General features: G+C 51.7%; 1 protein-coding gene across 1 annotated transcript in view; it reads right to left on the bottom strand.

Moving 5' to 3' along the window:
* Nucleotides 1-12,339, bottom strand: part of LOC147123690 (trace amine-associated receptor 1) — a 56,329-nt gene extending 43,990 nt beyond the window's left edge. The window contains exons 1-2 of the mRNA XM_085966940.1: nucleotides 12,307-12,339; nucleotides 11,565-11,759 (exon numbers count right to left, since the gene is read on the bottom strand). Of these exons, the coding sequence (XP_085823066.1) occupies nucleotides 11,565-11,759; nucleotides 12,307-12,339 (228 nt within the window). The remainder of the gene's footprint in view (nucleotides 1-11,564; nucleotides 11,760-12,306) is intronic.
* Nucleotides 12,340-15,669: the final 3,330 nt, after the last annotated feature.

The raw sequence follows: 15,669 nt of genomic DNA, 5'->3' as shown, positions 1-15,669 counted from the left end.
AATGGCCTACTCCTGTTCTGATCTTCTATGTTTCTATGAAACTTGATGGGGCCGGAAACAGGCGGTAACGGATTATCCGCCCCATTATACACCCTGCGTGGTTTTCCTTCCCATTCACTTCAAAGTTTCTGAATAAGAAGCACGTTGGACTAAGGCAAACCAGCACACATTCAGTTAGCATCTGTATCACTGAACTCCACTGTGTGAAATATTTAATGTCAAAGTGTTGCTGCAAGGCACATTTCAGAAAGTGATTAATAGGGCCAGAGATTAACTGCAAGTACCGCGGTCGGATGTGTTTAATCATCCATTCATCATCTTCAGTCAACATTAGATCACTGTTAAATACACAGCGGCCTTCACTGTGAGGAAATAAGGAGCTCAGTCAGACGATCACATGAATTATCTACCGCGGATTCGACATTTAAACTGTAGAAAAAATACAAGTGCTGGGAATCAGAAATACAGAGAGGAAATGTTGGAAATTCATCGCAGGTCAGTCAGCAACAGAAAGAGAACAGACAGGTTAAAAATTAAATTTGCATTTATATAGTACCTCATTACATCATCACAATATCACAAAGGTGCTAGGCTCTGGGTCAGAAGGTCGTGGGTTCAAGCACCATTCCGGGGACTCGAGCGCAAAATCTAGGCTGCGAGTGCAGTACTGATGGAGTGCTGCACTGCCGGAGGGGCAGTACTGAGGAAGTGCTGCACTGTGGGAGGGGCAGTACTGAGGGAGCGCTGCACTGTGGGAGGGGCAGTACTGAGGGAGCGCTGCACTGTGGGAGGGGCAGTACTGAGGGAGCGCTGCACTGTGGGAGGGGCAGTACTGAGGGAGCGCTGCACTGTCGGAGGGGCAGTACTGAGGGAGTGCTGCACTGCCGGAGGGGCAGTACTGAGGGAGCGCTGCACTGCCGGAGGGGCAGTACTGAGGGAGCGCTGCACTGTCGGAGGGGCAGTACTGAGGGAGCGCTGCACTGTCGGAGGGGCAGTACTGAGGGAGCGCCGCACTGTCGGAGGGGCAGTACTGAGGGAGCGCTGCACTGTCGGAGGGGCAGTACTGAGGGAGCACCGCACTGTCGGAGGGGCAGTACTGAGGGAGCGCTGCACTTTCGGAGGGGCAGTACTGAGGGAGCACTGCACTGTGGGAGGGGCAGTACTGAGGGAGCTCCGCACTGTCGGAGGGGCAGTACTGAGGGAGCGCTGCACTGTCGGAGGGGCAGTACTGAGGGAGCGCTGCACTGTCGGAGGGGCAGTACTGAGGGAGCACCGCACTGTCGGAGGGGCAGTACTGAGGGAGCGCTGCACTTTCGGAGGGGCAGTACTGAGGGAGCGCTGCACTGTGGGAGGGGCAGTACTGAGGGAGCTCCGCAGTGTCGGAGGGGCAGTACTGAGGGAGGGCTGCACTGTCGGAGGGGCAGTACTGAGGGAGCGCTGCACTGTCGGAGAGGCAGTACTGAGGGAGCGCTGCACTGTCGGAGGGGCAGTACTGGGGGAGCGCTGCACTGTCGGAGGGACAGTACTGAGGGAGCGCTGCATTGTGGGAGGGGCAGTACTGAGGGAGCGCTGCACTGTGGGAGGGGCAGTACTGAGGGAGCACTGCACTGTCGGAGGGGCAGTACTGAGGGAGCGCTGCATTGTGGGAGGGGCAGTACTGAGGGAGCGCTGCACTGTGGGAGGGGCAGTACTGAGGGAGCACTGCACTGTCGGAGGGGCAGTACTGAGGGAGCGCTGCACTGTGGGAGGGGCAGTACTGAGGGAGCACTGCACTGTCGGAGGGGCAGTACTGAGGGAGCGCTGCACTGTGGGAGGGGCAGTACTGAGGGAGCGCTGCACTGTCGGAGGGGCAGTACTGAGGGAGTGCTGCACTGCCGGAGGGGCAGTACTGAGGGAGCGCTGCACTGCCGGAGGGGCAGTACTGAGGGAGCGCTGCACTGTCGGAGGGGCAGTACTGAGGGAGCGCCGCACTGTCGGAGGGGCAGTACTGAGGGAGCGCTGCACTGTCGGAGGGGCAGTACTGAGGGAGCACCGCACTGTCGGAGGGGCAGTACTGAGGGAGCGCTGCACTTTCGGAGGGGCAGTACTGAGGGAGCACTGCACTGTGGGAGGGGCAGTACTGAGGGAGCTCCGCACTGTCGGAGGGGCAGTACTGAGGGAGCGCTGCACTGTCGGAGGGGCAGTACTGAGGGAGCGCTGCACTGTCGGAGGGGCAGTACTGAGGGAGCACCGCACTGTCGGAGGGGCAGTACTGAGGGAGCGCTGCACTTTCGGAGGGGCAGTACTGAGGGAGCGCTGCACTGTGGGAGGGGCAGTACTGAGGGAGCTCCGCAGTGTCGGAGGGGCAGTACTGAGGGAGTGCTGCACTGTCGGAGGGGCAGTACTGAGGGAGCGCTGCACTGTCGGAGAGGCAGTACTGAGGGAGCGCTGCACTGTCGGAGGGGCAGTACTGGGGGAGCGCTGCACTGTCGGAGGGACAGTACTGAGGGAGCGCTGCATTGTGGGAGGGGCAGTACTGAGGGAGCGCTGCACTGTGGGAGGGGCAGTACTGAGGGAGCACTGCACTGTGGGAGGGGCAGTACTGAGGGAGTGCTGCACTGTGGGAGGGGCAGTACTGAGGGAGCGCTGCACTGTGGGAGGGGCAGTACTGAGGGAGCGCTGCACTGTTGGAGGGGCAGTACTGAGGGAGTACAACACTGTCGTAGGGGCAGTACTGAGGGAGCGCTGCACTGTGGGAGGGGCAGTACTGAGGGAGTACCACACTGTCATAGGGGCAGTACTGAGGGAGCGCTGCACTGTCGGAGGGGCAGTACTGAGGGAGCGCGGCACTGTCGGAGAGGCAGTACTGAGGGAGCGCTGCACTGTCAGAAGGGCAGTACTGAGGGAGCACTGCACTGTTGGAGGGGCAGTACTGAGGGAGTACCACACTGTCATAGGGGCAGTACTGAGGGAGTGATGCACTGTCGGAGGGGCAGTACTGAGGGAGCGCTGCACTGTTGGAGTGGCAGTACTGAGGGAGCACTGCACTGTCGGAGGGGCAGTACTGAGGGAGTGCTGCACTGTCGGGGGGCAGTACTGAGGGAGCGCTGCACTGTTGGAGGGGCAGTACTGAGGGAGCGCTGCACTGTCGGAGGGGCAGTACTGAGGGAGCGCTGCACTGTCGGAGGGGCATTACTGAGGGAGCGCTGCACTGTCGGAGGGGCAGTACTGAGGGAGCACTGCACTGTCAGAGGGGCATTACTGAGGGAGCGCTGCACTGTCAGAGGGGCAGTACTGAGGGAGTGCTGCACTGTCGGATATGCCGTCTTTCGGATGAGATGTTAAACCACATAAAAGATCCCTTGGCACTCATTCAAAGTGGAACAGGAGAGTTAACCCTGGCGTACTGGACAATATTTATCCCTCAACCTACACCATTGAAACTAACAGATTATCTGGTCATTATCACGCTGCGGTTTGTGGGAGCTTGCTGTGCGCAAATTGACTGCCGCATTTACGACCTTTAACCCTCTCATCCCTGGTGAATCCACACTGTGTCATTCTCATTGCCCTTGTATACTTCCTATAATGGGGTTCCCAAAACTTGTTTTTTATTTGTTCATGGGGTGTGGGCATCGCTGGCAAGGCCAGCATTTATTGCCCATCCCTATTTGCCCTTGAGAAGGTGGTGGTGAGCCTCCTTCTTGAACCGCCGCAGTCCATGTGGTGAAGATACTCCCTTAGTACTGTTAGGGAGGGAGTTCCAGGATTTTGACCCAGCGACGATGAAGGATCGGCGATATATTTCCAAGACAGAATGGTGTGGGACTTGGAGGGGAACTTGGAGGTGGTGGTGTTCCCATGCGTCTGCTGTCCTTGTTCTTCTAGGTGGAAGAGGTCGTGGGTTTGGGAGATGCTGCCGAAGAAGCCTTGGCAAGTTGCTGCAGTGCATCTTGTAGATGGTACACACTGCAGCCACAGTACGCCGGTGGTGGAGGGAGTGAATGTTTAAGGTGGTGGATGGGGTGCCAATCAAGCGGGCTGCTTTGTTTTGGATGGTGTCGAGTTTCTTGAATGTTATTGGAACTGCAAGTGGAGAGTATTCCATTACACTCCTTACTTGTGACTTGTAGGTGGTGGAAAGGCTTCAAGGAGTCCAAAGGTGAGACACTCGCCACAGAATACCTAGCCTCTGACCTGCACTTGTTGCCACGGTATTAATGTGGCTGGTCCAGTTAAGTTTCTGGTCAATGGTGACCCCCCAGGATGTTGATGGTGGATTCGGTGATGGCAATGTCATTGAACGTCAAGGGGAGTTGGTTACATTCTCTCTTGTTGAAGATAGTCATTGCCTGGCACTTGTGTGGCACGAATATTACTTGCCACTTATCAGCCCAAGCCGAGATGTTTTCCAGGTCTTGCTGCATGTGGGCATGGACTGCTTCATTATCTGAAGAGTTGCGAATGGCGCTGAACACTATGCAGTCATTAGCGAACATCCCCATTTCTGACCTTATGTTGGAGGGAAGGTCGTTGATGAAGCAGCTGTAGATGGTTGGGCCGAGGACACTGCCCTGAGGAACTCCTGCAGCGATGTCCTGGGGCTGAGATGATTGGCTTCCAACAACCCGAACCATCTTCCTTTGTGCTAGGTATGACTCCAGCCAGTGAAGAGTTTTCCCCCTGATCAACATTGACTTCAATTTTACTAGGGCTCCTTGATGCCACACTCATGCTGCCCTGATTTCAATGGCAGCTGCTTTCACCTCACACTGAACACAATACTCCAACTATAGCCCAACTAACGTCTTGTACAGGTTCAACATTACCTCCTTGTTTTTTTTCTACTCTAACGGATTTCCTTTAGATTACTGCCTCCCTGCCATCTGGGAGATGCTACAGATGCATTCGCACCCGAACGACCAGATTTAGGAACAGCTTCTTTCCCAGGGCTGTCATCCTACTGAACTCTACAAATAAACTCTAAAGCCTGCACATCTGCCAATGCACTTTATTATGTTTATGTTAATGTATTACAAGCCAAATGATTGTTGAATGTTAAATGTCTTAATCTAAATGTACACTCTCGGGAGCCGCAAGCCTACATTTCATTGTACTGCACTTGTGCACTAACAATGACAATAAAGTTGATGATTATTATTATTATTATTTCAAGTGGTGTTGGGTTGCCAAACACTAGTTAGGCGTATTCCTGGAGGTTACATCACATGCCCTCCCGCCTCCTACTGCCCTGCCTCCACCATAGATCTACCAACCAGTTCATCCTCTCTGAGCACCGCCTCCCCACACCGGTTGAGAAGCGAACAGACTGGATGATTCTCAGCTTCAGTCGAACAGCCTGTTTCCCATACCAAATGTTTATTTTATAACTAATAAGCAAATGTGTTCAAAGATTATTTCCAAAAAGCAGACAATTCTTTTCACGTCCCAATGGTTTTTTTCTCCAGGGTTGCTCAGAGCAGTGCCCTGGACCCCAATCTTCAATTCCTGGAGACTCCAGGCCAAGCGTGGAGGGTTGGCAACTCTAGGCATCATAGGGTTGGCCTGGCAATTAATATGGTCCGAAGAGGCCCTCCATTGAAAATCTGCACTGAAACGTGGGCTGCTGAAAATGTATTTCCCGTGACCCCGCTGCGACCCTGATCTGACCGCCCTAAGTGTGTCCAGCTGCAGTTAAATGAAGCAGGGGTTGTTTCCGTCCACTTACCCCCCTTGGAGTTCACCGCCACCATAAAGGTGTCTGATCCCCAATCCCAATGGGGGGCTCCGATCTCCGACCCCGGGGGTCTTTATATTGAGGGGGGTGGTCTGATGAGGGGGTTCTGATCCAAGGCATAAGGGTAAGCTTGGGTGGCCGAGGGGAAGCACTTCTGCTCCTCCTGGCTGCAAGCAGTGCTGTAAAGGCCCTTACCTCCTCCCCGAAACTGTCCTCGCCTCCCTTCAGCTGCCGGGTTTCCCGAGGCCTGGGCAACCCGACCGGGCTGGGTTATGTGAGGCTGCCAGCCTCACTGAAATATTTAAATTGCCAACCCACCTCCTGGGAGCGGGTTGGCTGCCCGTCCCTTGCCCCGTCTCCGTTAACAGGACTAGACAGACTAGATGCAGGAAGGATGTTCCCGATGGCGGGGGAGTCCAGAACCAGGGGTCACAGTCTAAGGATAAGGGGTAAGCCATTTAGGACTGAAATGAGGAGGAATTTCTTCACCCAGAGAGTGGTGAACCTGTGGAATTCTCTACCACAGAGGGCGGTGGAGGCCAATTCATTAAATATATTCAAGAAGGAGTTAGATATATTTCTTAAGGCTAAAGGGATCAAGGGATATGGGGAGAAGGCAGGGACAGGGTACTGAATTTCATTGAATGGCAGAGCAGGCTCGAGGGGCCGAATGGCCCACTCCTGCTCCTACCTTCTATGTTTCTATGTAAACCTCCGGATGTGGTCGGGTTGGGGTTGGGTTGGAGGTAATTTCAAATTTTAACATCTCACCCGACCCTAACCCATCTGATTTGGGGGGGGGTTAAAATTCACCCTTGGGACTCCCCTCTCCCCCCCCTCCACTGGCCGCAGACCCCCACGGGGGCTGATCCAGCCACTCCTCCGCTGTCAGTGGGCCGCGCAATTTTCCGCTGCACCCCGCCCGGAACAGGTGGAAAGTCAGTTTTGGGTGGGATTTAAATGAGGAACTGGAGTCAAAATACCCTAGGCCTTATTCCCAACTCACACCGCTGCTCACCCGCCCAAAACTGACCCGCAGTTAAAATCGGGGGCAAAAATGGCTTTCTTGCCATCTCTTCTTTCTTAGGCAGTCCCTCGGAACCGAGGATGATTTGCTTCCACATTAAAAATGAGCTCGCAGGTGACTGATGAGTCCAATGCGGGACCTACAGTCTCTGTCACAGGTGGGGCAGACGGTGGTTGAAGGGGCGGGTGGGTGGGGTGCTTGGGTTGACGTGCGCTCCTTGCGCTGCCCGCGCTTGGCTTCCGCTTGCTCCCGGCGAAGAGACTCGAGGTGTTCGGCGCCTTCCCGGATGCTTCTCCTCCACTTTGTGCGGTCTTGGGCCAGGGATTCCCAGGTGTCAGTGGGGATGTTACACTTTTTCAAGGAGGGTTTGAGGGTGTCCTTGAAACATTTCCTCTGCCCACCTGGGGCTCTCTTGCTGTGCCGGAGCTCCGAGTACAGCGTTTGTTTTGGGAGTATCGTATCGGGCATGTGGACAATGTGACCCGTCCATTGGAGCTGATCGAGCGTGGTCAGAGCTTCGATGCTGGGGATGTTGGCCTGAGCAAGAACACTGACGTTGGTGCGCCTCTCCTGCCAATGGATTTGCAGGATCTTGCGGAGGCAGCGTTGGTGGTACCTCTCCAGTGCTTTGAGGTGCCTGCTGTACATGGTCCATGTCTCTGAGGCATACAGCAGGGCGGGTATCACTGCTGCTCTGTAGACCATGAGCTTGGTGCCAGGTTTGAAGTCCTGGTCTTCAAACACTCTCTTCCTCAGGCAACCGAAGGCTGCACTGGCACACTGAAGGCGGTGTTGGACTTCGTCGTCGACGTCTGCCCTTGTTGACAGTAGGCTCCCGAGGTATGGAAAGTGGTCCACGTTGTCCAAGGACTTGCGGTGGATTTTTGTTGTGGTGTCTGCCATCTAGTGTTTGACTCAGTGCATTGCATCATCCGTACATCAAAGGTGTTATGGTGCAATGTTGCCACAAGGCGGCGCTGATGCAGTGCTAAATGTTTAAACAGCCCAGCCGTAAAAAAGCTCCCTGCTCATAGAGACATGAATTTTGAGGGAGGATTTTTTTATGCTTTAACTCGATCACAGTCATTCTTAAACAGGACCTGCCTCACTACTGAATTTTCTTGGTTTAGACTTCTCCCAGTCTAGGGCTGGCTCATCAATCTCCAAAGTGAGTGCCTCCCAGCCGACTGGAAAACTAACTTTGAAATGAACCCCCTGCAAGGTGCGGAGCGTGCCAGCTTTTTTCTTCCCTGCTGTATTAGAATTTATCGACCTGTGTATTTATTTGTTTCTGCTAAATATTTGTACTTCTCAAGGCAAAGGCTGTTAGGAAGATAGGAGCAGGAGGGGGCCATTCAGCCCCTCCAGCCTGCTCCGCCATTCAATGAGATCCTGGCTGATCTGGGACCTCAGCTCAATTTACCCGCCTTAGCTCCATATCCCTTAACACCCTTACTGAACAAAAATCTATCGGTCTCAGTCTTGAAAGCCCCAATTGTCCCATTTCCACCACCCTTTGTGTGAAAAAGTGCTTTCTGATTCCACTCCTGAATGTCCAAACTCTGATTTTAAGATTGTGTCCCCTTGTTCTGGATTCCCCCACCAGAGCAAATAGTTTCTCTGTATCTACCTCATCAAATCCTTTTAACATCTTAAATACCGAGATCAGGTCACTTCTCGATTTTCCGAAACTCATGGTGATACAAGCCAAATTTGTGCAGTCCGTCCTCATAATGTCATCCTTTTAGCCGTGGTGTCATTCTGGTGAACCTGTGCTGCACCTCCTCCGCGGCCAATATATCCTCTCTCAGAACTGACCGCAGTGCTCCAGATGGGCTCCACAAGGCGCTGTACTACTGAAGCATCACTTGCTCCCCTTTTGTTTTTGCACAGACCTTGAGGAATGGAACATTTCTCGGAGTCTGGGTCGGGTACGGCTCATCGAGTTGCAGAGTACAGATCGCCCCACTCGGCCCCAACAACGCTAGCTTAGCTCCAACTGCAAAACAGCGCCCGGCTGCACGAGTGTGACACGTTCTACTTCCAGCCCCAGTCATCCTACGGCCTTCTCTGACTGAGGTTGTCAGTTGCACCTTTCGTGCTGTAGGTTTGGGACATAGAAACATAGAAGATAGGAGCAGGAGTAGGCCATTCAGCCCCTCGAGCCTGCTCCACCATTCAATGCGATCATGGCTGATCATCCAAATTCAGTGCCCTGTCCCTGCTTTCTCCCCATATCCCTTGATCCCTTTAGCCTTAAGAAATATATCCAACTCCTTCTTGAAAATATTTAATGAATTGGCCTCAACTGCCTTCTGTGGGACTCACTGGAAACTGAATTGATCCTGACCAAACTCGTTTCGCACAGCAGGAAGGGAGCCTCATTGCCTTGATCTGAGATTATAGGAACATAGGCTGGAATGTTACCTACCTTGGCGGGTCCTGTGCGGGCGGTGTCCGTGGCGGGTCACGACCTCGCTGCCGGCTCCATCCCACTGCTGAAAATGAACTTACCTTAATGGGCCCACCCAGCGTGTTACCCGACCCAATTAGATGGAGCGGGTCTGGTGACGTCATTCATGATGCGTTTTCAACCAGGATATTTAAAGGGACCACGGCCATATTTGATTTGAAGTTTAATCTAACATAGTGCTGTCAGTGTACTACAGCATTGGAGTGCTGCAAACAGTGACACTGACCGCACAGCAATGTGGTCGGGTGCTGATACCCTGTGTCCTGTGCAGCATCAGGTGATTGCGGAAAAGGTTGGCGTTGTTGTTGGTGCTGCTGGTGTGCCTGGTGCTGCTGGTGTTTGGGCTCATCATGGTCCGATTCTGCGGACCAATGTGAGACAGTATAAAGGGCACCCATGTTGATTCAATAGATAGCAGGTGAAGTAGAGATGACAGGAGTATTCTGTCAATGGTGAGAGAGCTCTTCCAATGAGGTGATACTGGATGGAGATTTGCTTGAAAGACTTGCAGCCTGCAGAAAGCTCAATCTGTGTTGCAAATGCAGTGATGAGAAACAGCTTCTGCCTGAGGAAAGTGATCAGCTGTCAGGTGGGAGCTTTCACTGTACATTTAATCCTGTCAACTAATCAGCTGGAGCAATGGCCACTGAACTCCTGCCTCTGGTTTACAGACGTGCTTCCCGAGCAGCGTGGTCCCCATGGGCATCCAGTTAAATTTAAAAGGTAAGTTCAAAAACACTCTCAAGGCTCCGACAACAAACTAATAATTGTTTAAATTGGGTCGCCCACCTCTGCCGGTCGGGTCAGGTTCACGATGACAGACGCACCTGGTGGAAAGGCGCTTGGGAGCGGGATGACAGCGGGTTCCCGACACGCTGTCAAAAATAACAACTTTCCCACCCGACCCACCACTGATCACGCCCGCTACCAACGGAAAATTCCAGCCATTGGAACAGGAGTTGGCCATTCAGCCCCTGGTGCCTGCTCCACCATTCAATTAGATCGTGGCTGATCTGCACCTGCACCCCATTGACCCGCCTTTGACCCATAATCCCTTAATAACCTGAAGGTTATTTCAATCCCTGGTCCCAGAGCTGAAGGGACAGACTACCACTTGCTCCTCTCTGCCCCCATCAGACCTGGGTGTCTAATCCATTCGTCAACACTTACTGACAAAAGCCAGCACAGACTGGGCCCGTCTTCCCTCATTGCTAATGGCTAATGGCTAATCCATATTTAAGAAAAGATATACTTGCTCTCAAGGCAGTTCAGAGAAGGTTCACTCGGTTGATTCCAGAGATGAGGGGGTTGACGTATGAGGAAAGGTTGAGTAGGTTGGGACTCTACTCATTGGAGTTCAGAAGAATGAGAGGCGATCTTATCGAAACATATAAGATTGTGAGGGGGATTGATCGGGTGGATGCGGTGAGGATGTTTCCACTGATGGGTGAGATTAGAACTAGGGGGCATAATCTTAGAATAAGGGGCTGCCCTTTCAAAGCTGAGATGAGGAGAAACTTCTTCACTCAGAGGGTAGTAAATCTATGGAATTTGCTACCCCAGAGAGCTGTGGAAGCTGCAACATTAAATAAATTTAAAATGGAGATAGACAGTTTCCTAGCAGATAAGGGAATTAGGGGTTACGGGGAGAGGGCAGGGAAGTGGACGCGAGTCTAGATTCGGATCAGCCATGATCCTATTGAATGGCGGAGCAGGCCCGAGGGGCCGTATGGCCTACTCCTGCTCCTACTTTTTATGTTCTTATGAAGTAATTCGGGCTGTTTGTACTGTAGGTGGGACATCCCACGTGAACCGACATCACTTGGAGTAGCAGCAGCACTCGAGCAGTGTCGAGCAGGAAGCGGGTGGCTGGTAATATTTGCACCACATAGATAGCAGGTAATGGCCACCTCGAACATGGGACAGCCCAGTCATCTTCCCTTGACCTTCAACTGCACCAGCATCGCAGAACCTCCCGCCAGCAAACACCTGGGGCTCACAACTGGCCAGAAGCTAAACTGAACCAGGCACCTCAACACCAGGTCTGCAAGAGCTGGACAGAGGCTGGGGGAGCGCCATCACCACAAGGGTGTGAGGCTAACCATCCCCTTCTCAGGAATGGGCAATAAATGCGACCTTGCAGCGATGCCCATATCCCGAGAACAGGAGGGATTGCGAGCCGGGGAATCGGGGGCTCCAGTGTTGTGGGCTTATCTCCGTCCCGTGCCCCCTTCAAGTGCTGCTAAGATGGGAGCTCGAGAACACTGAATTTACTCCTGTCTTCCAGAGACAGCAGAAGAATTATGTTTCCGAATGTGTCTGTGGGATTCGGCGCTTGCGAAACTAACAAGCTTCAGCCTCAATATCTTTGGGTCTCGACGAGTCTCCAAATCATCTTCTCGTCCCATGTGGCCTTGAAATGTAAGACCCGGCCTTGGAAGCTCTGTTGCAGCTTCCTCGGCTTTTTCCAGCTCTGCCCTGGGTTCGTGCGATGGACTCTCCACCTCCCCTTCCTTCCGCTCGCCGCTTTCAAACATCATCAGCTCACAGGAGCAAAGTCGAAAGTTTCACAGCTGCACCTCAGCAAACATGAAACCAGCAGCTGGGGATTTTAACACGTATACAGATGTCGGCAATATTTAAACCCCAATGATGCAGCAAAACACACTGCGCAGATACCGAACATACCCTTATCAGGCAGATTTAGCCCTTATCTGCTAATCCATAGTTCAGCCAAGCCCTTTACTCCACTAGAAATCTCCACGTGCAAAAACCTCGCTTTCTGCTACCCCTCCAGCCTCTCCTTCAAGATCTTTATCATCCACCACCTTTCCCAACCAACCACCCCTCCCCGCCAGGGATTTCCCTGTTCTGATCTCACCTGTGTTACCTCATCTTAGTCTCTGCACTCAGTGACTCCTCAGTCTCAGTGACTTCAGCTTACGCCTGAGCTCCCTCGGTTCCCTTGCCATGGACTTTGCTGTACTCCTGTTCCCACTCCGCCTCCTCCTGCAGGTAACGTCTCCTCAGCCACCCCATTATGGAAAGTCTCTCCAACCCCCAGGGTCGCAATCATCAATGACTTCTGACCTCTTCCTCGTCGTCTTCATCATCCATATCCATCTGCCCGCTTTTAACCCTTCTGCCCTTACACTTCTGTAAAAAAAACTACCTGCAGTCAGAACAGCAACATCTTGTATTTATATAGCGCCTTTAACATGGTAAAACGTCCCAAGGCGCTGCACAGGAGTATTATAAGACAAAAATTTTGACAGCAAGCCACATAAGCAGAAATTAGGGCAGGTGACCAAAAGCTTGGTCAAAGAGGTAGGTTTTCAGGACCGTCTTAAAGGAGGAAAGAGAGGCAATGAGGCGGAGAGGTTTAGGCCGAGGCAACAGAAGGCACGGCCACCAATGGTTGAGCGATTATATAATCAGGGATAATCAGAACCCTCTCTAACTCCTAACTGCACCTTCTCTGATCTGCTACCTGTCATGACAGCAACATTGCCGCTGCTTAACAACTGTTTTGTCTCTACCTTCAATGCCCTTGTCCTCATAAGGTCCATGATGGTCTCCTCCCATTGCTGCTCTCCGAGTTATAACAGCTCTTTTCACAATCTCAAATCTAAAGGGCACATGCTCAAGTTCACCAGCCTGATTTTCCACTGTCATATTTGATTTCATGGTGACTATCATTCTTTGATGGCCTCATTGAAACATACAAGATTCTGAAGGGGATTGACAGGGTAGATGCTGAGAGGTTGTTTCCCCTGGCTGGAGTGTCTAGAACTAGGGGATAAGGGGATAGTCTCAGGATAAGGGGTAGGTCATTTAATGTAAGAAGTCACACAACACCAGGTTATAGTCCAACAGTTTTATTTGAAATCACAAGCTTTCGGAGCGCTGCTCCTTCATCAGGTGAAGTGGAGAGATGCATAAAGACACAACTTATATAGTCAGAGAATAATGTCAGATGATTACAGGTAATCTTTCTAACTGCCATTTATCACACCTCGGCAGAGAGATAATCACAGCAATCAAAGGTGTGAATGGTGTCCAAACAGGTCAGTCAGGAAAACATTACATCAAAGAACAATGAGGTGGGGTCACACGGGGTCAAATGTTGCAGATGCTGGGGTCTGTATGAAAAACAAAAAAACATTTTTTTTGCTGGAAATCACAGCAGGTCCGGCTGCATCTGTGTAGAGAGAACAAGCCAACAACGACTCGAGTCTGGGTGACCCTACGTCAGGTGGGGTTACATGTAGCATGATATGAACCCAAGATCTTGGTTGAGGCCGTCCTCATGAGTGCGGAACTTGGCTATCAGTTTCTGCTCGACAATTTTGTGTTGTCGTGTGTCTCGAAGGCCGCCTTGGAGAATGCTTACCCGAAGATCGGAGGCTGAATGTCCTTGACTGCTGAAGTGTTCCCCGACTGGGAGGGAACACTCCTGCCTGGCGATTGTTGCGCGGTGTCCGTTCATCCGTTGTCGCAGTGTCTGCATGGTCTCGCCGATGTACCATGCTCCGGGAGGGCATCCTTTCCTGCAATGTATGAGGTAGACAACGTTGGCCGAGTTACATGAGTATGTACCATGTACCTGGTGGGTGGTGTCCTCACGTGTGATGATGGTATCTGTGTTGATGATCTGGCATGTCTTGCAGAGGTTGCCGTGGCAGGGTTGTGTGGTGTCGTGGTCGCTGTTCTCCTGAAAGCTGGGTAATTTGCTGCAAACGATGGTCTGTTTGAGGTTAGGCAGCTGTTTGAAGGTGAGTAGTGGAAGCATGGGGATGGCCTTAGCAAGGTGTTCGTCGTCATCGATGACATGTTGAAGACTGCGAAGAAAAAATGTTTTTTTGTTTTTCATACAGACCCCAGCATCTGCAACATTTGACCCCTTGTGACCCCACCTCATTGTTGTTTGATGTAATGTTTTCCTGACTAACCTGTTTGGACACCATTCACACCTTTGATTGCTGTGATTATCTCTCTGCTGAGGTGTGATAAATGGCAGTTAGAAAGATTACCTGTAATCATCTGGCATTATTCTCTGACTATATAAGCTGTGTCTGTATGCATCTCTCCACTTCACCTGACGAAGGAGCAGCGCTCCGAAAGCTTGTGATTTCAAATAAAGCTGTTGGACTATAACCTGGTGTTGTGTGACTTCTTACATTTGTCCACCCCAGTCCAACACCGGCATCTCCACGCCATAGGTCATTTAAGACTGAGATGAGGAGGAATTTCTTCACTCAGATGGCTGTGAATCTTTGTAATTCTCTGCCCCAAAGGGCTGTGAATGCTGAGTCTTTGAGTATATTCAAGGCTGAGATAGATAGATTTTTGGACTCTAGGGGAATCAAGGGATATGGAGATCGGGCGGGAAAGTGGAGTTGAGGTCAATGGTCAGCGATGATCTTATTGAATGGCGGAGCAGGCTCGAGGGGCCGTATGGTCGACTCCTGCTCCTATTTCTTATGTTTTTACATTCTAGTTTTCCTCTACCCAGCCTGTTCATTCTTTCCTGATAAATATAACCTCGCAGTTCTGGAATCATCCTTGTAAATCTTTATGGAGTACCCTCTCCAGCGCCTCTATATCCTTTTTATAATAGGGCGACCAGAATTGTACACAGTACTCTAAGTGTGATCTAACCAAGGTTCAATACATGTTCAGCGTAACTTCTCTACTTTACAATTCTATCCCTCTAGAAATAACCCCAGTTCTTGGTTTGCTTTTTTATGGCCTTTTTCACCTGTGTCACAACTTATAGTGATTTGTGTATTTGTACTCCGAGATTCCTTTGCTCCTCTACTACATTTAGATTCTTATTTTCCAAGTAATATGTGACCTCCTTATTTTTCTTACCAAAATGTAACACCTCACACTTAGCTGCATTGAAATTTATTTGCCAATTATATGCCCATTCTGCAAGTTTATTAATGTCTTCTTGTAATTTGTTGCAATCCCCCTCAGTATTAACTATCCCCCCCCGTCCCGCCCCCTACCCCCACACCAAATTTGGTGTCATCCACAAATTTAGAAACTATGGGGTCAATTTTCTGGCAGCCTTCGGGTGGCTTTCCAGGCGGCCGGGGGCTGAAAATCGCGGAAAAAGCGGGTCGGGACCCCCCCACTTGATTCCCTGCCCCATCCGACTTTCGGACCGCCATTTCTGCGCGATCCGCTTCAGTCCCGGCCGCCGCTGGCGGGACTGGTCGTCGGGACACTAATCACCAATGATCACCTTGTTGAGGAAGATTTTCCGGGGCCGTTGTGAATTTGGGGCTTTCCCCACCTGAAACACGCCTGCGGGGAACCCCGCTGATGAGACCTGGCATGAAGCTTGCCGGCTTGCTTGCTTGCAGCTGCAGGTCAATCGGAGAAGCTGCGATTTAAAGGGACAGCACTTGTATGTTGAAGGACCTTGTTGTTGCAGGTTTGGGG

Source organism: Somniosus microcephalus, chromosome 2 (genome assembly GCF_052327205.1).
Source record: "Somniosus microcephalus isolate GS21.2 chromosome 2, FLI_Smic_1.0, whole genome shotgun sequence".
Classification (NCBI taxonomy): domain Eukaryota; kingdom Metazoa; phylum Chordata; class Chondrichthyes; order Squaliformes; family Somniosidae; genus Somniosus; species Somniosus microcephalus.
The sequence above is the reverse complement of the archived record's forward strand: the minus strand, read 5'-3'. Positions and strand labels throughout refer to the sequence as shown.